General features: G+C 36.0%; 1 protein-coding gene across 2 annotated transcripts; it reads left to right on the forward strand.

Moving 5' to 3' along the window:
• The first annotated feature begins 4,617 nt into the window (after nucleotides 1-4,617).
• On the forward strand, nucleotides 4,618-24,677 carry LOC110709971 (LEC14B protein-like). 2 transcript variants are annotated; one of them, XM_021888227.1, is made up of 10 exons: nucleotides 4,618-4,768; nucleotides 5,122-5,664; nucleotides 5,800-5,919; nucleotides 6,095-6,172; nucleotides 10,031-10,204; nucleotides 17,043-17,120; nucleotides 18,556-18,731; nucleotides 19,769-19,927; nucleotides 23,455-23,512; nucleotides 24,192-24,677. In XM_021888227.1, exons 2-10 carry the CDS (start codon nucleotides 5,206-5,208, stop codon nucleotides 24,381-24,383), a joined length of 1,494 nt encoding a protein of 497 aa, XP_021743919.1. In that variant the 5' UTR covers nucleotides 4,618-4,768; nucleotides 5,122-5,205; the 3' UTR covers nucleotides 24,384-24,677. The 2 variants fall into 2 exon arrangements, with proteins under 2 accessions (XP_021743919.1, XP_021743920.1); XM_021888228.1 differs by lacking the exon at nucleotides 4,618-4,768 and having other exon boundaries at nucleotides 4,837-5,664.

The following is a 24,677-nucleotide window of genomic DNA, read 5'->3' on the forward strand; positions in this document are numbered from 1 at the left end:
CACAAGTGTGGTTTAACCTCATAGATCTAATGACAACAGTACTTAAAGTAAACCTCAACCCCACCTTCAATTTAATTGGTTTGCTAAAATCAGTGAGAGCATTAAATGTTGTATATGGTTCCTCTTCTGAATATGAACCATGTAAACTCCTTAGCTTTTCAGAATCAACATCTTCTTCTTCTCAGCCCTGCTCTGATCTGGTACCCCATCTCCGCTCATCCCACCAGCTAAACTGCATTCTGCCTTTTTCAATATTCCATCCCCACCTTTGCTTACAAAAAAAAAAAAAAAAAAAAAAAAAAAAATTAACATTCAAATCACACTCTTCCTCCCCAAGATTCCAATCAACATCTAAATCACTTGCCTCAAAACTAGATGAACCAGACACTAGGCAAAAATATGAATTGGCCACCGGTTCAAAATCCCCCAAGGCCACCGGTTTTGAACCGGTGGTCATTTGGGGGGTGGCAATAAACCGAAGCAAGGCCACCGATTCAAAACCGGTGGCAAAAAGGCTTATTGCCACCGGTTAACCGGTGGCAACCGGTGGCAATAACACTCCCCGCATTTTATTTTTTTTGGTATTAATAAGTATTGCCACCGGTTTTTTGGTGGAACCGGTGGCAATAATGCCCAAAAAATATATTTTTTTTTTCATTTTTTTCACTTAAAAATCAAGAGACACTTACATATAATCATAATATACATCTTTTTTTTCCCCCTAGAAATTGAGAAATAATCATAATATACATAAATTACATGTATATTCATCAATGAATAAATAGTTAATTTACAATTTAAAAAAAATGCTCTTTGAATTAACCTTGAATCTGCAATAGATCTGCAAAAAATCACAAAAAATTAAAACACAATTAAAAATCAAAATAAAAAAAAACTGCAAAAAAATTAAAAATCAGAATGATAAACAAAAACTTTAGATATGAAAATTTTAAAAAACAAAAACCACCAAAATCCACAATCCACCCACAACCCACGACCCACCACCCACAACCAACGACCCACCACCCAACAACCCACGACCTACCACCCACAACCAGCAACCCACCACCCAGATTCAACGACCCACCACCCACAACCCACGACCCACCCCACCACCTACCTAAATCCATCCCACCACCCACCTAAAACGACCCAACGTCCCACCAGCCACCTAAAAAGACCGCACCACCCCACCACCCACCTAAAACCACCACATCACCCACCTAAACTCACCGCCTTCGCAAATAACAACCCAAAATTAACAAAAACAAAAAAAATCGAAAAATAAAATTAAAAAAACACACATACCATCACGGATCCACACAAAACATTGAAATAGGGTTTACGAGGCCAAATTCGACCATGAAAACTCTATATCTAGAATTTTCATGGTCGAATTTGACCGGAAAACCCGTATTTTCATCCGAGGAGAGAGAGTGCGACAATAAGCTTGGTGGTGTTATTGTTGGAGGCGGGGATGGTTAATGGCGGTGGTTGTTGTTGCGGCGGTGGACGAGTCGAACGAAGGAGAGAGAAAGATATCGCGAGAGAGGGAGAAGATTAGGGTTAAGGAGAGAGAAAGAGAAGAGAGATCAGGAGAGAGGAGGAGATCCGTAATAGAGAGAAGGAGGAGAGAGAGAGAAGGAGGAGAGCAGGAGGAGAGGCGATAGAGGAGAGAGAAGATTAGGGTTAGGGTATATAAAGGAACCCACGAAAGAGTGATGAGGAGGAAGGGGAATGAGAAAGGCGGGCTAATTTTTTTATTTGATCATTGCCACCGGTTCAAAACCAGTGGCCTTTATCATTTATGCCACCGGTTCGGTTTCAACCGATGGCAATGTTCATGTGCCTAATCCCGCCCATTTTTTAAGCCACCGATTTTCAAAAACCGGTGGCCATTGAGCGGTGCCTTTTTCAATTTTTCTACTAGTGATAATCTTTGTCAACTTTTTCACACAGACTCCTCTTTTCCTTCACCTTATCATGTCTCTTTGTCCTAACCTTATCATGTTTCTTTGCCCTTCTGACTTTCTTACCCTTTCCCTTTTGTGCAACACGCTTCACCCTAGGAGTAAGTCTACTCTCTTTCAGACTTTCAACATGCTTATTGAACTCTCTTTCAGATATCAACACAGCCTCATCAAGCACACTATGTTTTTGGATTGGTTTTAATTTTTAAGCTTTGGGCTTGGAAGTTGGTTGTGCAGAAGGTAAGATGGGCTGAGATTGTGCTGCGATTGGGCTTTGATGGTAGGGCCCAGGTTCATTAATGTTGAGCGTTAGTAAATTTGTCCTATATGTTAGCAAAGTCAAAGGCATAGATTATGGTGTGAGTTCCAAAATTGGCTCTATAGTACAATACATCTCCAATGTTCCCATCTTATCTACCGTGTCTAGGAATTTGTCAATGTCCAAATCTTCCTTGAACTCTTTCCTCCCACTACCTAGTGTTCTACCCTTCATCCTATACCATACCTTAAACCTTTGGAGAACATCCATTCCAGCATCCCTAAACCCAGTGGCAACAACATATCTAAGAGTTGAAACCCTAATGTTTCTCACACTACCTTGTGTAGTCAAATATGTCCAACCCCCTTATACTCAACGACCTTCCTGCCTTTATGCACCTTAGTAACAAATTCCCCTCCTAATCTAATCCTTAAATTAACAAACATGGGATAAAAACTCTCCTCCTCCATACTGCAACACCTAATGCAATAAAAAAGGCAAACAATATTCAATCAATTACTTGGTCAAAAACACACACACCAATCACAATAAACAACAAATATAACAACATGCATGACATTTAAAACCAGTAATTTAATAAACTAATTAATACTGAAAATTGAAACATGCAGCTTTGAATTTTTAATTATATCCACTAATTAAACAATAAAAACCCTAATTTACAACTAATTCATGAATATAATACCACATTACACAAATTAGCATGCAATTACAGTGTTACGTTTTCTAGGGTTTCACAATGTCAATGTATAAACTCAAAATACCTTGCCTTTTTTTTTACTCCGTTTTGCTAATTCCAACAAATAAAATCCTCCTTGCATTGGTCCCCCCTTCAACGACGTCGTTTTCCACCCAGTTGTACTCTCCTACTACCTAGAATGAGGTACACTTATGGGACATTTTTCAACTTTTTTGACCATCAATTAGGAGAGAGAGGAGAAGTGATGCAAGAGATTTAATTTTCTGAAAAAATAAAAATAGATGGGTGAGGTTGGATTAATTGCAATTAATGGTGAAGGAGAGAGAAGGGAGACAGGGGAGTGAAGTTTCGAGTGAGAAATAGAAAATAGGAGGGATAAAGGGATGAAAGGTATTATGTAGGGCTCACATGACGTCATAAGGTGGTTAAGAGTTAACTAGGTGAGAACTTTTGGTGTTTAAGAAAAGAACTAGCCTTCTGGCCCGTGCAATGCACAGGTTATTCATATAAAATTGTATTGAGAGATAAGTGAGGAAATATCAATAAATCATTATAGGGTATAATATGTAATCGAAAACATGATTAAAGAAATTAAAATTTTGGAACTTTAATCCAAAAAGGACTTAAAAAGAAGATGGAAGGGCTAAAATTAAAGAGAGAATAGGAAAAGGTTTAATTAAAGGGGAGAGATGAAGATGAAGATGAAGATGAAGAGATGAAGTGTATATGAAAGATGAAGTATAAGTAAAGAATTAAAAAAAATGGTGTAATTAAAAATTAATAGTGTAAGATGACATGTGACACTATGGTTAAAGAAGTGTAATACTAGTAGAATGGATGAGGACATGTGTCTTTCTTAGTTTATTGGTTATAGTTTTTAAATACTAAGTATAGATAGGTGGTAATTTAAAAAAAAATAATAATAGTGGGTGGTAATTATTAATCCCAACTTTGGGTCATTTGGCCTGACAAAAGAAAATGCCCCATAAAGTTGGGATTATTCAATAATAATGGAAAGTTGGGATTAATGAAAGTAAATGGCCGAAAGTTGGGATTAATAATTACAAATTTTCTTTGTTAAAGTGGAAAGAATAGTAGGTGGTAATTGTCAAAATTTCCTAATTTTTAATACTCTAACTCCCTCACTTATATGTTATTTTGTTTAAGCCAATTAAAATTCCCTAAAATTTATTTTGTGTCGGTCAAATTATAACACTTAGGTCCTGTTTGATTCACCTTAATTTTGCTGAACTTAAATTATTTTTACTTAACTTAACTTATATTTACTGAACTGAACTTAATTTTACTGAACTGAAATTATTTTTACTGAACTTAAATTATTTTTACTCAACTGAACTTATTTTTACTGAACTGAACTTAATTTTACTGAACTGAAATTGTTTTTACTGAACTGAAATTATTTTTAGTGATTTTCTATTATAATTCTTCTTTAAGAAAAATGAATTTTACTGAACTGAACTTATTTTTACTGAACTGAAATTATTTTTACTGAAGTGAAATTAATTTTACTGAATTGACTTTACTCCGTATCAAAAACAGAGGGAGTATTATTTTCGACTTTTCCATGTTTTGTCCTTTGACTTGTAAGTTTTTGTTTTTGGTAAAAATATCTTTAAAAAGGTAAATTGAAAAGGAGAAAAAAAAAACCATCCATTATTCAGCTCATTTAACGTCAGTGTGAGCTTGAGGATGACGTTTGTAGAGACCACCAAATGCTGCCTATTTTGACCTCCATATCCTAACTGGATATATCAGTTATACTCTCCAATCATTCAACAACAACTGATCAATTTTTATGTAAGTTCTTCAATTTCGTTATATCCCATATTTATGCTTTTATTGCTTCGTAATTGACGATTAATTTCCTAATTTAGCTATGATTTTATCATTTTAATTGGCAAATTATCCATTTTTTAAGTTGGGTTTGCTTGTTTTTCCTTCGATTCCATGAAATTTGATTGTCTGAAACATAATTTATCAGTTATTATTTGCATGTTTAGTTGATTGTTTGTGGATTAATTTCTGGGTAATGAAGTTGCAAAAGTGTCTGCAACATAATAGGTTATAAGGGTACAAGTAAATGACAATGGAAGATAATTTTTGATTCAAAATGAACCTATTTAATTTGGGGATACAATCAAATTTTACAGCAATATCATTCCGGTTATTGGATTCGAGCACGGCTCGAGGGGCTATATATACTCTTTTGTCGATGATCAGCTCCAGAATTTGATATGTATTTTAGTCTGGTGGAGTCCTTGGAGGAGAATTTGAGTGAGGAGAATTTGAGCGAAATGGGTCAATATGTAAGTCGATTAGAGTTAGATTCTGAAGACGAATTCTATGATGCTAGCAACACTGCTAATTCTAGTAGCTATGGTCATGCACATGATGACAATTCGAAATGTTTAGACAACGAAATTTCTGACTTGACAATGATTAAATCAAAACCCAATGAGCATTTGAGAAAGGTTGTACCCGGAAAGAGAAAAAGATCTGTATCAGCAGTGAAAATGTTGGCTGGTCGAGAGGCTAATTATTCTGGGAGAGGGAGGTTCACATCTGCAGACTGTTGCCATGTGGCTAGCCGTTATGTGCCTGTTAAAGGGCCCTGGCTCCTGGATCAGATGAGCAGTCGAGCATATGTTTCACAGTTTTCCACTGATGGGTCTCTTTTTATTACTGGATTTCAGGTAAATTCCTAGAAGGCTTAGAGATGGGATTAATTAATAAAGCCATTGGCCTCCTGTCATTCTTGGTGGCAGGTGCAGATTATGATTTGCATATTTAAATTGTTATAGTAATTTGCTTGCACTTTGGTTGTGCAGGGAAGTCATATTAGAATATACAATGTTGATAGGGGATGGAAAGTTAAAAAGAACATTGTTGCCAAAAGCCTGCGTTGGACAATTACCGACACATCCCTTTCGCCGGACCAGCAGTACCTTGTGAGTGATTGTCATTTGTTGGCCGGAAGTAAATTAAAATGTGCCTCATAAAAAATTTTATTTTATATTTTGTTGGGAGGGGAGGGGAGGGGTGTTGTATAATAGAAATAGTGGAGAGATTTATTCTATAAATTTTTGTTTCACTTGTGATGACATGACTATGTTGTTATTGCAGGTATATTCCAGCATGTCACCTCTTGTACATATTGTTGATATTGGATCTGCTGCTATCGAGTCTCATGCGAATGTGAATGTATGGATCTCATTCTTCAATTTTCTGTCTTAGGAGACATACTTTATTTTTACATATGGAAAAATACGTGCACTACTAGTTTTTGGGTTTATTTAAAATTGTGGTATACAATCTCAAGGAAGTGCATTCTGGAGTATCATTTTGATAAAGCAGGAGGTTTTCATGAATATTAATTGTAAATTCGCTTCTACAATATTTAGTTCTTGATCAGCTCAACTCATATAATCTCTATAAGAATCTTATCTGCATGTCAACTTCAATGAGGATATAATGAGACTTTATGCTACCATAGCTAGATAAATAAAAGGGAAATAAAATACAAAATATGGAGAATGAGATGGTGATAAATGGCTTGGATTGTTCAAAATAAATTATTGGGCAATAGGATACAATATATAGAGAATGCTGATGGTAGTTGAAATGAGTTAGTGGTTGTTTAGCTGGGGAAGAGGGGGAAGAGGTGTAATAATGATACATGAATATGGCTCTATCGTTCTGTTAGGCCGTATTGTAAAGGATTTTCAATTGATCGAATCAATATTGTTCAGTTTAGTAAGGAGTGTTTCAAAACCCGTGATCTTTTCCAAATTAAACGTTCCAACTTTGAATTGCCCAATATGAAAGTTATTTCCCATGTTTCACTCAAAGTTGCTTGCTATTCAAAGATAGAGTGATAAATTCCTCATGTGAGTCATATCTTCCAAATAATGGCTCTAAGCCTTTATTAATCTACTCTAATTACTCTTATAGCGTACAAGTGAACAAGAATTAAAATCAAATTTGTATCACTATAACCGCGACACAGTCCACGATCGTGCATCATATACGTTCCCCCAACAATGTGACTGTTCCTGCGAAGCGACTAAAACCATATTTTTGAAACACGAGGATATAAGTCATCTATCCCTCCTTACACCATCAATATGTCTTGTTTATGTGGGTACAAATAATTGGTCTATAAGCAACAATGTGATTAAGCTTTCAAAATTAGGTGGCATAATTCTTTGTTATGTTTCATAATCTGCATTTATTGGAGAAAAAATATGTTAATATCTTTTAAGTTGACTATATTCTTGATCCTTCCGTAGTATTTAATTTACTTCCTCTGGTTTTGTTTCATTCTTTTCCTTTTTTTTTCTCGGTCTTTCGCAACACTTCAGGTTTACTTCTTTTGTTAGGTCTCGATTTTTCTATTGCTATACTTTTACTTTAGCACCATTCAAATTTTCTACCTTTACTACCTTTGACTTTGGTGATTTATAATTAAGAAAAAAGTCATCGTGTAGGATCTCGTTAAATTCATCTTGATTATACTTTCACGATATCAAATTTTATATTTTTTACTTATTGCTAATAAGCAATATAAATGATTTATAATAAACATTAGTGAGCATGACATAAGAAGGGTTGCAAGTAAAAAAAATGAAAAAAAAGAACCGCGGAAGTACTCACCGGTGGAGAGAGTATATGATATGGTCTTCATAAAGTCTTCAAAAAAGTGCATTATGCACGATAGCAAATCCAAAAACTATTTGTTATGGGTTCGGAGTCACTAAATACATATATTAGTGAAACCAAATAACATAATTATATTTCCTTCAAATAAAATAACATAATTATCTTGCAATAAATAATTTGGGTGTGACCAACAAGAGTTGGCTCAAGTGGTAAGAAACTTGATGTCGCTTAAGGGAAGTTTCGAGTTCGAGCCTCACCGAAAACTCTTGTTGAGAGACTCATCCATCATAAGCAACCCGGGTTGGATCCGGATATAGTGAACCGGATGGGGCAACCTAAAAAATAAATAAATAAAGGGTGTGCACATGTTTACAAAAAAAAAAAAAAAAAAAAATAAAATAAAAAAATTACTTAAATTTGGAACTAACTATCAAATTCAACATGCATCTTTGATAGAGATTATAGAAAGATAATATATACTTTCATGGTTAAGCTTTGTGCCAGGTAGAGTAGAACTTGCTACCTTTGATTAATGGTGTTGTGTTCACACCACTGGGCTGTTGGGAAGGTTCAACATATATACTTACATTTTATTTAACTAGCTATAGCAAAGAAATTTGATTAGAATTTTCCTGATCCGTTATGGGTTCAACTGAACCCACAAAACCCATATGGGAACCGCCACTGATTATGTACCTTTGGTAACATATGTATACTTAAATCAGAGCTGCTTTCATTTGGGGAAATAAAGGAATTAAATCCTTAAGTGAGGGAAATAAGAGAAAATGATCCATGTTAAAATCGATGTTATCTATTTTGCCTACCACTTGTTATCTTGCACTATGCTATAATTTAAATTTTAAAGATACAAAACTAGAAATATATCATATTTAATGGTACCAGAAAGTACCTTGTTAAGTAAATACAAGAATAACCAGAGCAACCTAATAAAGTAAAAGAAGAAATCAAGAGCAACCTAACTAATTTATATTGGTCAATTATTATCTTCACTCCTCGGTCTTTTTCAGGTGTATTTAACCATATCAAAGTCTCCTGATAAGGGTCCAAAGGTGGAGTCATGAGGAGATTCTATTTCATCTTCTACCTCTGTTTTAATGTGTTCTTAATATTTACTGTTTGCATAAGTATAAGGCAAAGGAGAGAGTGTATAAAAAGGTGGGTGGGTGAAAGAAAAAGATGGAAAAAGTAAGAGAGAAAGTGTAAAAAGATGGATTTATAAAAAAAGGTGGATAAAGTATGACAAAGTGAGTGTGTACGCTAAAAGAGGTTAGGTAGTAAATGGGGTTGGCCAAAGATGAAATAAAGTAGATATGTTGAGAACATTATAACACGATAAAATGGAATATGTTAAGAACAATACAAAATAGGGGTAGTATTGATATTAATTGCTGATTGGTCAATGATTCCGAGACGAACACATATAAAATCCTGTTGTTCTTCTCATAAACATCTGCTTTGACTGTTATGACAAAGTGAATGTGTAGGCTAAGAGAGGTTAGGTAGTGAATGGGGTTATCCAAAGATAAAATAGAGTATATATGTTGAGAACATTATAACACGAATAAAATGGAATATGTTAATAACATTATGAAATAGGGGTAGTATTGATATTAATTGCTGATTGGTCAATGATTCCCAGACAAACACGTATGAAATCCTGTTTTTCTTCTCATTAACATCTGCTTTGATTGTTTATGTTGAACAAATTCAAAACTATTTACTTTTCACTGACTCCATGTAGCAGTGGGTGCTTGTTTTTTGTTTCATTAGTAATAAAAGCAATTGATATACTAGTCATTTTTTTTTTCTATTTGGAGATGCCAAATTATCAAGGCATGGGGTATTACATAGAAACATATAACTGCTATAGGCAAGGTTTGGGGGTTGCAAAGGAAAATTTTGGAAATACTTCCTTTTCAGTTCTGCTCATTAGCTGGGATCTCAAATCGACACATTTGCATTTTCCTGGTTTTTTTTTTCTTCTTTCTTGCTTCCGAGGAAAGTTGGGGGAGGAAAAGAAAACAATAAGTGGATCTGAAGCAGATCATTCCTATTATATGACTGGAGAGGATTTTCTGAATTATAGTGCTGAATTTGTTGACAAGCTCTTTTGAAATGATGCTACTGATTAATTTCCTAAGATTAGTCTTACTACAGTAGTGTAATAAGCTATATTGTACCGAATCTTCTCTAGTAATTTAGGATGGCATGTCACTCCAATCACCTTATTGTACTACTTTATAGTTTAAAACAAAAAAAAATTCCATCTGAAATAGTATGTTTGCTGTTGTCATATCTTTAACTGCTCCCTTGACATAATACTTTTAACTCATTTAGGACAAAACAATCATATCTGGTGTGTATTCTGATGTTGTGCAGGAGCTCCATGATGGCTTGGATTTTTCAGAATATGGTGAAGGTTACGGGTTTGGGATTTTCTCTGTGAAATTCTCAACAGATGGTCGAGAACTTGTGGCTGGAAGTAGTGATGATGCAATTTATGTTTATGATCTTGAGGCTAAAAAGCTTTCCCTCCGAATATCAGCTCACATTGTAGGCACTCATCTAAATTTATTGTTTTTCTTTTTTTCTTTTTCAATGTTATCTTTAAATATTCATTCTATTAACCTTTATTCAGACATTTTTCTTTGGCATTGTTTTCTTACATGAATTTGGCGTTATTTTGTTTAAATTAAGTAGGTTTCCCTATTGCAACCATGGTTTCCAAAATTATCGAAATTTAAGATTTTGTGAACCAAATGCACATTTATTCCTTATCATTTTGACTTTATTCAAACTACTATTCTTAACCAAATTAGTGGTTTTATAACTGATTTTGTTTGTTTAGTTGCTTAAAGGTTAACAACCAGACTAACTCAGTTGTTAGAGTTATTGTTGAAGAATAGACCTCTCAAGTGTTACTACATGTAAGTATGCCACATTGTTGAAGAAGAGAGAGTTAGTCACTTTATAAGGCTAGGGGACTACTCCTATTGTTATATGGTTTTGGGATGAAATATCCTTTGTACTTATGAAGTAGACTCTCTCTCTTGATTTGCGGGTATGGCCCAAATATGTATTTAATATGGCATCAGAGCCAAGCCCACGATATGGGATCTTAAATGGCTAAAGTTCACTGGCCAAGAGTAGGTCCATGGAGGGGGAGTAAAGAAGCACTCTAGCTCGAAAAATCACATGAGAAAAAGTTAAAAGGGGCCTTACATGTGAGGGGTGTTGAAGAATATATTTCTCAAGTATCACCACATGTAAGTGTCCCACATTGGTCGAAGAATAGAGAGTTAATCAATTTATAAGGCTAAGGGGCTACTCCTATTGCCATATGGTTTTGGGATGGAACATCCTTTAAACTTGTGAAGTGGACTCTCTCGTTTAGTTTGTAGGTGTGGCCTAGACCCATATTTAATATTTATCTCGATTGGTAAGAGGATTGGAGTTGTAACTCGTTGTAAGTGGAATAATTTGAGGGGTCTGGCTGGTTGGTGAAGAGTACTATTTAAGCTTGACATTCCCAAAAATTCCATAACAGGGAAGTGGTATTACGGTTTAATATTGGGTGTTATTCCGGCGTTGTTGGCCCAACTTATCTATACTTATATGGTGGATCTCAAACATATTTTTTCGGTGCGGTTGTCCAAATTGAGTAAACAACCCTGCTTAGATTCCTCAAATAAAATTCGCGGAAGACCTTTAGTGAAGATATCCGCTATTTGATATCGGGAAGGCACATGAAGAACTCGAACTTCCCCACGTGCAACTTTTTTTCGAACAAAATGAATATCCATTTCTATGTGTTTTGTTCGTTGATGTTGAACTGGATTACCTGACAAATAAATAGCACTAAACATTGTCACAATAAACAAGAGTAGCCTTTTTAATTGGATAATGTAACTCCAAGAGAAGATTTCGAATCCAGCATTACTCGGAAACGACATTTGCCACCCCACGATATTCTGCCTCTGAACTCGACTTGGACAATGTGGGTTGTCGTTTAGATGACCAAGATATCAAATTATCTCCCAAAAAAGCACAATAACCAGACGTCGAACGTCTTGTATCAGGGCACCCACCCCAATCTGCATCAGTATATGCAACCAGAGAAGAGATAGAGGATGGATATAAATGGAGTCCAAAATCTAGAGTACCTTGTAGATACCGAATAATCCGTTTGAGAGCAGACATATGATCACGGGTCATGCATATGAAGGCAAATCTGCTGAACAGCATAAGAAATATCCGGCCTGGTAAATGTAAGATACTGTAGAGCCCCAGCAAGGCTCCTATACAGAGATGGATCATCAAAATGAGCACTAGTGGTAGCGCCAACCTTCGGCTTCGTGTCAACCGGAGTGTGAGACGGTTTACACGATGACATCCTTGCACGATCAATAATTTCCTCGGCATATTTACGCTGTGAGAGAAACAAACCACCCTTATGTCTAGTCACAGCAATACCCAAAAAATAATTCAGGGGACCAAGGTCCTTCATAGCAAACTCAGGGCTAAGATGAGCCATAATAGAACATCGGAGAGCATCAGAAGAAGCAGTCAGTATAATATCATCAACATACAATAAAAGATAAGCCATGTCAGACCCCTTACGATAGATAAATAAAGAATTATCCATCCTGTTGTTAGTAAAACCAAGAGACAACACATAATCAGCAAACCGCTTATACCAAGCCCGGGGCGCTTGCTTTAGGCCATAAAATGACTTACGTAATAAACAAACATAATCCGGATGGGTCTGATCTCTATACCCAACTGGTTGATGCATATAGACAGTCTCTTGTAGCTCACCATGTAAGAAAGCATTTTTAACATCCAACTGATGAATAGACCATGCCTTTGACAATGAAAGACTAAGCACAGTACGGATTGTAGCCGGTTTGACAACTGGACTAAATGTCTCACCACAATCGATGCCAACCTGCTGAGTTTTGCCATCACCTACAAGACGGGCTTTATGCCTCTCAAAATCACCATTAGATTTGACTTTATGAGTAAAAATCCACATAGAACGAATAACATTCACATTAGGTGGACGGGGCACCAAATCCCACGTCTTATTTTTAATAAGAGCATCAAATTCATCATCCATGGCCATTTTCCAATTAGGATCACGCAAAGCCGCGATCGGATTACGAGGTAAAGGAGACCTCGTGACAGCAACATTGGAAAAATATTTTTTATTTGGCTTAACAATGCCATTTTGACTACGAGTCACAATGGAAGGCTGCTGGACCGGAATTTGTGTAGGAATGGAAGCTGGCGGGCCATGTGGGAGCTGGGCTAATGGAGAGGAAATAGGAGAAGCACGAATTGGGCTGGGTGAGGGAGGAGGCCCATGCGCAACTTGCAAAGGAGAGTGGGCAGGAGATGAGGGAGGAGAGTGTTGTTGGGCCGTGGGGGAAAGAGGAGAAGATGTGGGCTGGACAGGTGGTGGACTGTCATGAGCTTGGGTCAAATGATGTATAACAGAAGGATGTAACACATCATTTAGAAAATCATACGAGTCAGCAGATGGAACATGAAGTTTAGCAAAGGGAAACACATTCTCATCAAACAACACATGTCGACAAATAATTATTTTATTTGACGATAAATCAAAACACTTATAACCTCAATGATTTGGAGGAAAACCCAAAGAAACACATGGAGTAGACCGTGGTTGTAACTTATGAATAGTGGTAGAGGGAATAAGAGGATAACATAAACACCCGAAAACCCGCAAATGAGAATAAGAAGGAATACGTTGATAAAGAACCTCTAAAGGAGACTTATTTCCTAACAACTTACTTGGAATGATATTAAGGAGATAAGTGGTCATTTGTAAAGCATGATGCCAAAAAGATGGAGGTAGAGAGGCATGAGCAAGAAGAGTTCTAGTGATATTATTGATAGTTCTAATTTTTCGCTCGGCTTTCCCATTTTGTGAGGAAGAATGGGGACAAGAAAGACGAAAAGACAAGCCATTTCGTTTGCAAAAATCCCAAAACGGACCATTATCAAACTCCCTTCCATTATCACATTGAATATTTTTTATTATTCGTTCGAATTGTGTGGAGATATGGGCTTTAAAATTTAGAAAGGTGTCATAAACATCCGATTTCTTGGCTATAGGAAAAGTCCATAAATAATTCGAAAAATCATCTAATAAAACAATATAATAACGATGGCCCGTAGAACTTAAAATGGGAGATGTCCACAAGTCACTATGAATAATATCAAATGGCATAAGAGTGTTTGAAGTAGAAGAAACAAAAGGCAACTTGACATGTTTTCCATAAACACAAGAACCACATGCTAGAACTAGAATGTTTGGTACAATCAATGCTTTTATTATGCCTAAGAACATCTAAAACAGGAGCACTCGGATGACCCAACCGATCATGCCAAAGTTTAGGAGAGATGGCGGCGAAGGTAGAGGGATAAGCTTGATTGTTGGTAAATGGATAAAGGTCCCCTTGGCTATCACACCTCATGATTGGCTTCCCCGTCCGAAAATCCTTCACAGAAAACCCAAAAGGATCAAACTCAACCGTTACAGAATTATCGGTTGTAAATTTTCTAACAGAAATCAGATTTTTAATGATTTTGGGAGCATGAAGGACATTTTTTAATGAGAGAGGAGTAACAGTGGAAGGTAGTTTAGTGTTACCATAACCTAGTATAGGAATAGTATGACCATTACCAACAACAATGCCATTATTAGGATGACTGCTCAAATTAAAATAAGACGAGAAATTACCAGAAGAGGATGTCATATGAGATGTTGCACCGATATCCATGTACCAAGACGGATCAGGTTGTTGAAGAGACATAGTGTGCATAGCCGCCTCGATATCCGTAGGAGCAAAGGACCCGGACTGACCAAGAGAATTCGAACTTGCTGAACATAGGCCTGCTGTAGTCTTGGGCCCAACACACCAGGTTGTTGGCGCATAGGAGGAGTGGATTGGGGTCTGACCCAACTTTGAGTTGGGTAGGGACAAGGGGGTATGGGCCAGCCTTGATTATACCAACCCCAAGGAAAAGAGCCCGGACCCTGTTGTGACTGCCATGTCGACTGTCGACTGCTACTGCTGTCCACCGGACCACCGTGGCTGCCGGACTGCTGGTCCCAGCCACCGCCGTTGTTGCCGCCGGTGGTTCGGCCACCACCAGAACCGGTGTTTTTCCGGCCACCGTTGTTGGTGCGCCGGCTAGAAGAGTTTTTCCCTTTGTGATGGCCCGATTTTTCCCCATGAGTCGGACCACCATCTGTTGCGGCCACCATCGCAGACTCTGTGGCGGCCTCCTTAGCTAAACCGGCTTCTTCTAAAGTAAGCATGGAACGTGCCTTATAAAAAGGCGGCAGAGGATTACTTTGGCGAATTAGCGTACCCACACCTCGGTACGGTCGAGTTAGTCCCCCAACCAACTGTAACACCATTCTACTATCGGACACCGGAGCCCCAACATTCTTCAATTGATCCGCAAGGGATTTAAGACGTTGACAATAGGAAGAAACATTTGGGAAATCCTCCATAGAAGTAGTAGAGAATTCTTGTTCCAAAGCCACGGCACGAGAGTGTTCATTATCTTGGAATATGTCACGCAACCTATCCCAAGCTTCCATTGCCGTAAAATCGGGCTCAATAATGGTGTTCAACAAATCACGAGAAATAGTAGAATAAATCCACGAGAGAGCCGTGGCATCCAAGGTTGCCCATAATTCTTTTTCCGCATCCGTAGATGGAGGAGGTTGCTCCTTGCCCTTGGCCGGAGGAATGATATGGTGAAGAACCTTGTTTGATTTTGCGTGAACCTTGAATAATTCCGCCCATGTAGAGTATTGAACATTTTCCATCTCAAGGGTGATGGGAACGTTGTTCTTGATATTGGAAACGGCAAGAGCCGGATGGAAGGTTGTTTTGGAGTCCCCCATGAAAAAGAGAAGAAGAAGAGAAGAAGAAAAGAAGAAGAAGAGAGGTAGAGAAAGAGAATGTGGGCGGAACAGAGTTAGGGTGCAGCGGAAACAGAGAAATTATCACCCTAGGCTAACTGATACCATGAAAGATTTAGGGAATATTTTCCTTGATTTGTCATTGATATTCACAGAGAATATATACAAGAGTTTCGCATAATCCTAGGCTACAAACTAGGAAACCAATTACATAAAACTCGTGTAACAGAAGCAACAAACTAGGAGGATAATTTTAGAGAAATTATCTCCTTTGACTAAGGCTAATATATACAATATATATATATATATATATATATATATATATATATATATATATATATATATATATATATATATAACAGAATGGGGGCTATTTCAAGTATTTAATTGTAATTAAACTAGTAGTCTTTCCTTTTGGTAAATCAACAATAACAAATGATATCAACTTATTTTTTCGCTGAAGAGATTAATATATAAATTTTATAAGTTCGGATTATTATTTGTTTCACTTCCAATTAATGCTCTCTATTTCACTTGTTTGGTAGTTGTTTTTTATTTTTTTATTGTTTCAATTGGTAGGTTTGGTTTTGAATGAAGTCCTTGTTACCAAAATTTCTATCCCTCTTTTGTTAAATTTCAATGAAATTTAGTTAAATTCATGAGGAAGCTTAATGTAGTGTGTTCAAAAGATATTACAGCTTGACATACGAAAAGGACTTCCTTAAACCCTGGAGGTTTAATTGGCTAAACACTCTTAACACCTTGCCATTTTTATGTTATTCCATTCCGTTTCAATGCACCCAAGATTATCTGCACATAAAAAAGGGGTACACATATTGAGGAGCTTGTCATTGTAATTATTTTTATACGCCTTAACTTAGTTGAAGCTTTAGCATGAAATTAGGAGACCATTTCTATGCTCCTCTCCAAAGTTGGCTTGAGATCAGGGTCCAATTTGCCTTCTCAGGGCTTTATTTTACTACTTTTGAGGCAAGCTTACTCTCACAAGTATATGAAGTTACTTCATGTATTACATTGTTAATACTTAAATATCCTAATATATCTCAGACTGAAAGTAGAACTTTTTGCATGATTATGTGGATAGGAATCAGAAATAAGGGAGGTGGAGTCTTAGAGGTTTATACTGCATTGCTTTTAAAATTTAACTGTTTTGGCCAAAAATACACAGTAAAAATAGCTTTGATTAATTTTACCTTTTCTGCCTTGTGAGGAGAACATAACTTTTTTATCAAATGTATGGAAATTGGCTGTATACATGTGTAAATGTGAATTTTTTTCGGGAAAAAATAAATGCAAATTTTTTGTTGATTTTTTGTGGTTCCTTCCTTAACATATTGCTAATTGCTAAAAATTGAAGATGATAAAAAACCTGTCTTCACTTACTTTCTTGATACTTTTGTGCAGTCAGATGTGAACACCGTTTGTTTTGCTGATGAAAACGGCCATCTTATATTTTCTGGAAGTGATGACAATTACTGTAAGGTAAACAATGTGCCTTTTTTAAGTTTTATAGTATAAGGTAAGATACAAGTTGTTTGCCTACCTATCTCAGGGGAAGAACCTACTGATGTTACACACACTTGAAAGAAAAATAGAAAATTATTGCCAGCAACAAACTTCAGAAGTTGATTGTGGTGAACCAATAAAATTATAACTAAACTCAATACACCCAATTAAGAGGAGGTAAGTTAAGATCCAAACTGCATTGATTCCAATCCAAACAATCCCTAGAGCACCCCAATTCTCCAAACAAAAAACCACAAATCCTGCGTTTTAAAAAACGTAAAAGTACTATGATACCATTTCAACCGATATGATTCAAGTCTCCACACTTCTCAAACAGACTAACTGGTTAATAAGAAAAGGGTGCTGAAGCTGAGATCTATGTCATACATTGCAAGTGATAAGTGTTGCATACTGTATACTCCTTCCTCCCAAATAACAGGCCACAAATTTATCATGATCCATATCAGGGTAGTATGCCACGTTCTCAGTTTCTTAGTGTTAATTATTGATAATTAGGGGATATAAAACCCCGGATTTTTTTTAATTACTATTTTTTATTTATAAATAAGAAAAAAAAAATTATGTACTCCATTCGTGATATGCTTTCCATTTTGAGCCGTTTTAAAATGTTTGGCTCATTTCTACTATATTCTTTTTCTTAGGAAAAATTCCTTTTACTACCTTACCTCTCCTACCCCACACTATTCACACCTTTTTACACCCACCCCAGGTAGCACTTACCAATGTGAAGAGTGATTAATAAATAGCGCAAGTGCTAATGAAAGCAGAACTGGGTGTGAAATTATTGTTTTGTCAATACCCCCATGAAGAGGCTTATTTAAAATTACCACGCTAGTACCAACTAAAGTTGTACACGCAACTAGATCTTACAGTGTCGGAACTTGAATCAAGCCACCCAAGGGTCAATACACTAGAAGAAGCCAATAAGTGTAGCTTAAAGGCCTACCAAGCATTTAACTCCTCTCACTATTTCTGGATCAACAATTCCCTTCGGAGAAGTCTCCAACGATTTCAAAACCCTGACATTTCAAGATGGCTAACTTGAGAATCCAACACCTAAGGCTTGCCTGTGCAAGACATCGGTCCTCAGATAGATTCTGGCGGTCGTGAGGATCTGGCCTTAACGAGTTCTTAATGGATGGGGTTGGCAAGTGATGGTAGGACTTTGGCGCATGTTATATTGTCTGATGACCGTGCTCTAAACCTCCTATCGTTTCCATAGAGGCAAAAATAGGTGCCCCAGTATACCTATTTTTACATCTGCTTACTCATATACATGATGCTGGATGCCTGGATCCAATAAATGTGTATACTAATACCTATTAATGTATCAATCATCAAGATGTATCACATTATTTCCTACCCAGTTAATTATGAGCTGTATCTGTAGGTGTGGGACAGACGATGCTTCATTGCAAGAGGGAAGGCGGCTGGTGTCATGATGGGACATTTAGAAGGAATTACATTTATTGATAGCCGAGGAGATGGTCGATATTTCATTTCAAATGGTAAAGATCAGTGCATAAAGATCTGGGATGTTAGAAAGATGTCCTCTAATATTACTTGGTATGTAAACTATTCATTTATTTTTGTAAGACTTGTAAGTTAAAAACATGTTAAATCTGTCATTTTATGTTTTCACTGTCACACTGTCTATGCATGTAGTGAATTCTTTGTCCATTTTGAAGTCTTCAAAAGTGTGTAATAGTATAATTTAAAGTTATATAGACATGCACTTATGTCACTTCAAAGGCAGGATAAAATTAGAGGTCACGTCCTTCGTAGAAAAATTCTGCTAGTCTACTGAATGTAGGTATTCATAGAATCATAGGTTTATAGTTGATGTAATTCTTTCTTTGCTATATGGGCTTCCAAGGATCTTTTTTGCTGTTTTTCCTTGTATGGTCAGTCATTCTTGATGTAATTCTTTTAGTCTTTCAGGAAAAGAAGATTTTGATTGCTCTAAAAGCTATGTCGCTAGTTATAAGTAGAAAAATCTTTGAATTAGTAAATTCTTAAATTTGAGACTTGTATAAACTTTTGGTTGGAAAATGCTATTTTATTTTGGCTAGAAACTGTAATGTAACAGTTTCATCTAGGTATTTTGACTAACAGGATGCAAGCTATTTGGTTGGTTTAAAATGATAATGTGCATACACAGTAGTCTAGTAATTCCTCTTCTTCTTTTAAGATAAAATGCTAACTTCTGACACTATTAACTTCACTCTAGTTGTCTTTTGTATTCATACATAAGACGAAATACAATCGTGAGGGATCTTTTTAGATTCATTTCAGTGCATATTATCTAATATCTTTTTTACAAAATTTACTTGTTTGATGATTAAAGAAGAAAAGAAGATGATTAAAGATATTTATGATTGAAGTTATATATTAGCAAGCGTTATAAAATAAACATGTTAAACTAAATATAAACTGAGGAAGTATGCCTTTATTCAAATATAACAATGACTGATAAATGATTGTACAACATTACAATGTGCTACCACTGGAACAAATACTCAGTTTTTATGCTTGTGGATATAACTATGCATGTTTGATTATTTGCACATTAATGCGATTTTTGACATGCTTCTATCTGCCAGTGATCCTGCTCCTAGGAATTATGAATGGGATTACAGATGGATGGACTATCCACAGCAGGCAAGACATTTGAGACATCCTAATGATCTATCAGTAGCCACATATGAAGGACATTCAGTCTTGCGTACGCTAATCCGTTGCTATTTTTCTCCAGAATTTAGGTGAGTTTATTTGCCGATGTCTCCCTTTTCAGTGAGCTATAGAGCCAAGTTTATCCTCACTGTTAACTTTTTTGCTTTTCTGTCTACATATTAGCTAGAAGTTATAATTTGTATATAGTATCTATGGAGAGCTTAATAATAAGCTCTTCTTGCTCCTCCAGCTTGGTGATTGAGCTGGATGTTTGTTACGAATTAGAACAGATTAGTGACTACATTGAAGGGATTAAGGACTGTAAAGAGAGATTAAGGGAGGAAGAATATTACATACTCCCTCCACTACCGTTAGTTCCGGTGAAATATGAGATACTGGCATCTATAACGGGACGGAGGGAGTACTTTTGTTTGGTATTATCTAGCATTTAATATGTCAATGCAATTTTGTTTCTTAGCTTTGAGTATCACTGCAATAACTAACAAATTCTTATTCTGTGCGCATAACCTTAACAAAATATTACATGGGATAGGGCGAAGTATTTTGCTTTGGTTGTCTACTCTTTAACATCTATTTACATAAAGAAAACAAGTTTCTCTCTTGATTATGAACTACCTACTGCTTGTTGCACCCTGTAACTTTGATGAAAGTAGGATAGCTGAAATTTGGGGTCAAAGAGTTTCCCAAAACATTCTTGGTGGGTAAAATGTGAATGAAAGATCCCACTGCATAAAGTAAAGTCCATAAAATTTAGTAATAGTGAGAATTATTCATCTCTCTCAATGTCTATTGATTAAAAAATCCAGGGTTTATATTGACATTGAGAAATTATTTGTCACAAAATTGTGGGTGGGGAAATAATGGTCACAGTTTCAAAGACTAGCAAAAGTTCAGCTCATGACAATTTTGACTTTGACCATCATTGTTTCTTTATTATTTGTGGTGTAAATTAAGTGTATTGTTATGCTAGAGTGTTACGCAAAGGAGGTCTAATTTCCTCTTTAAGTGGGATGTGAGGGTTATGAATATGTGACAGATTTTTCTTGCATTATCTGTACTACTTAATTACCTGGGAAAAAGATCTCAACAAAAGGGATGAAGAAACACTTTTGAAGTGATGCTTATGAGTAGAATCCTGAGCTTAAGACTGCAAGATTGAATTGTAGCGCATTGTTTTTAGAGAAAGTAAAAGGAAAATATGTATTCGTTTAAAGGTGAGATCAAGACTCTCATGGACTCTACCAATCTATTGACACATCCTTAAAGACCCAAACCTTTTTATGTGGTCAAGCTTTCAGGAAACACATACTTGAGGTTCATTCTAAAAATAAGGAAAAAGATGTTCAAAAAGGGGGTGAAAGGCTTAACTTGTTAGCCCATTATCACTAAAACTTTGGACGTTGGAGTTAATAGCACTAGGAAAAAAAATGTTGGATGAGATGGAGAGATGCATTATTTGAAACAAATTTAAGATAAGAGCCTATGAGATCTTATATACTCCCTATATTCGTGAAAGTTTGACTCACTATAGACTCTTGTTTCTAGGAAAGTTTTCAAATGGTGAGTGGTGTAAGAAAGTGTATAAAGTACTCCCTCCATCTCTAAAAGAACTACCCTTTTGGGGAGTTTTCACGGGTATCAAGAAACTTAAGTTGGAAGTACATTTATATGGGGAAGCTAATTAAAAGTACATTGAAAAGGGAAATTTACATGGGATTTGCAAAAACGTAGAGAGAGAAAAATAATTGTACATAGATAAGGCAAAATTTACACGGGAAAGCTAATTTTGCACAAATATTATTGCAAAATGGAGGGTATTTAAACACAAATGAGATGAACATTTTGGGACTAAAATTTGGCCAAAAGGGTCATTCTTTTAGGGATAGAGGGAGTAATAGAGATGGAGTACACAGGTAAGTTGGTGTAATGGAAAAGTGATAAAGTAAGAGAGTGAGTGAAAAGATATACATTGTTGTGGGTAAGAGGGGCATAGTTGCAAAAGGGGGTTGCTAAAAATAAAGTAAAAGTGAGTCAATTTTTGAAATACCTCAAAATGGGAAGTAAGTCAAACTTTTGAGGATCAGGAATAGAGGGAATAGTTATATTAGTGTCTGAGGAAGAAGAAGTTTTGGTGTGCAAAACCAATAGAGCTGATGAAGTCAGATAAAGTGGTGCTCTTATACAAATGGGGCTCCATGAATTTCAAAAGGGAGAAATTGTTATGCTATTTTGCCAGGATCTTTCTTTTCTTTTGAAATCAAGAGGCCAGAAGAGAAAGAGAGAGAGAGAGAGAGAGAGAGAGAGAGAGAGGAGAAGGGGTAAGGTGAATTTTTTTTAACTTTTAGTTTTTGTTTTGGTAGGCTACGAGGTTCCTAGAAAGACAAAATTTTAACAGCATGTAACATTGTGCCAGACTTTTGTGCGGTGGTGTTTTCATATTGATCTCATATTATGTATCGGTTTTTTGAAACCTAAGATCATGGAACTTGTTCTGATCCATGCAAGATCTTATGTCAATAAAACTTATCCATTTGTCCTTTTCACTAATCATCGTGTTTCTGAACATTAAACTTTGTGTGCACATCATATAAAATTTGCAACTTCACCATCATTTGATGGATTTTTCTATGGTTTTGGGTTGCTAACTATGAATATAAATTGAATATTATCTGTTCTAGACTTAAAGTAACTCCCTTGAAATTGTTAATTCCTCACTTTTGCATATAGCTTAGGACCTACATTCTTCTCTTGTAATCAACTTGCTCAGTTGACTTCAACTTCCTTCCTTTCTTTTGTTGTGACCATTCCCTTGGCTCACTTTCTCTAATTGGGTAAATACCATATTGCAATCTTATATTCCAACCATTGCAGCGTTATCATAGGAATTTGGAGCATACTGTAGTCAACAAAATTCTATGATTTATATATCCTTGGCATCATTGTCTTCAGTCACGCAAAAATCTGCGGGCAACACGAGCTCTTTAACTTTAATTTATTTTAAACACTTTGGATAATTCTTCGTGACGAAATAAAGATGTCTCATGGCTCTCAACTAATAATGAGATGAAACATTTTCTTAGTCTATTAAGAAGCCATGTGTTAGCTTCCTCAATTTGAAGCACATTACAAAGTAGTTTGGTTTGATATTGTTAGAGAAATATAAGCATTGTAAGCGAACCTCGACAAATAGTAATTGGCTGATTTTTATTAATTTATTTTTAACTGGGGAGCTAATCACATTCACACAAAAATTCATTATATTCAATAACTCATCAACAATGGAGAAATTAATTTAATTTTCCGTTGTGAAATAATAAACTTATGACAAAACTGCTAAGAGGTGTTCTGTACTGCTTAATTTTACTTACCTGAATCTGAATTATTGCCCTTATCTGAAATTATCATTACTTAACTAAATCATCAAGACTTATCTGAACTTATTCCGACTTATATTGTCTGAACTTGTGAGCGTCCAAAGTTTATTTATCTAACCTATTTTGTCTCAAACAAGTCAAAAGAAGTTAAGACAGTAAGGGTTTTCTAACAGTGTTGATAGTGGTAAAAGATAATTGACATGATGGCATTGTCTTTGCAGTGGAAAGAAGTACATATACACAGGTTCAAATGATGGGAGTGTGTACATATATGACTTGGTATGTCATTTATCTCTCATCTTGTGCCTTGTTAAGATGTTGCCTGGTAAATTTTATGCTTGTTGAGCAAAAAGATGCTGATGATGCATATTTTTTATTCCTTGTATTGCATTCTGATTAGTTAAGTGGCTTTGATTCGACATGTAGGGAATAATTATGGATAAATTTTCAGCTTTGATTTATAATTTACTTATAAGTTAAAATGGCTCAATAAACTTCCTGTGAATTATTGTTTTCTGTTAAGCTATGAAAATGAACCCTTTGAAATCAAGGGTCTAATAAATAAATGCTTTCGATTTGTTTTGTGGACATACACCTGACCCTCAATTACCTTGTTTAGGCGAGATTCACATTGTAGACAATGGATCTAGAAAATGACCCCTGAAACCTTTATGGAACATTTTTCGGCACTCAAATTGAAAAATAAAAATTTAATTCATCAGCTCCAAAGAGAATGGTGGCCGGAAAACTCACTAAAGGTGCGATTTGCATCCAAGTCATTAGTTTCTGGTGTTTTGGCTACTACGTAAAATACAGCGTGTTGGGTGCACCCAAGCCATAGTTCAGAGTGTTGAGGCCAATTTTGCCAAAAAATTGAGGACAACTCTTATTTTTGTGTTAATGTGGTGAATGAATCTCCCTTAACTCGATGAGTGGTCTGTTTTGTGTCCTATTACAGGTTAGTGGAGCCATCGTAGCAAAGCTTGATCACCATATGTCTGTGGTGAGAGACTGCAATTGGCACCCTAGTTACCCAATGCTTGTTAGCTCATCTTGGGACGGGAGTTTAGTAAAGTGGGACTTTTCAGGAAGTGATGAAATGCCTGCACCTCCAAGCGACGAACGAGATCTATGGAGACGACATCTATGATTTGGATTTCCTTAATCATTATTCAACAAACATGGAATGATTCCCAAACGATCTCATTCTTGGTGCACTAATACACATTACACGTCTAAGGTACAAACTATAAAGTGTAAATTATACCATACCAAATAACAAATTATTATGTAATTATTCCATATCCTTGTAATATAATCTCATAATTACTTGTATTGTGGGCAAATGTATTGCTGTACAATTATTCTATTTTGAGTGGAAGTTGTTTGTGGGCATACTTTGAAGATAAGGGTTATTGGAAAGAATAGTTATTCGTGATTTACA

This window comes from Chenopodium quinoa, unplaced genomic scaffold (genome assembly GCF_001683475.1).
Source record: "Chenopodium quinoa cultivar QQ74 unplaced genomic scaffold, ASM168347v1, whole genome shotgun sequence".
Taxonomy (NCBI): Eukaryota; Viridiplantae; Streptophyta; class Magnoliopsida; order Caryophyllales; family Amaranthaceae; genus Chenopodium; species Chenopodium quinoa.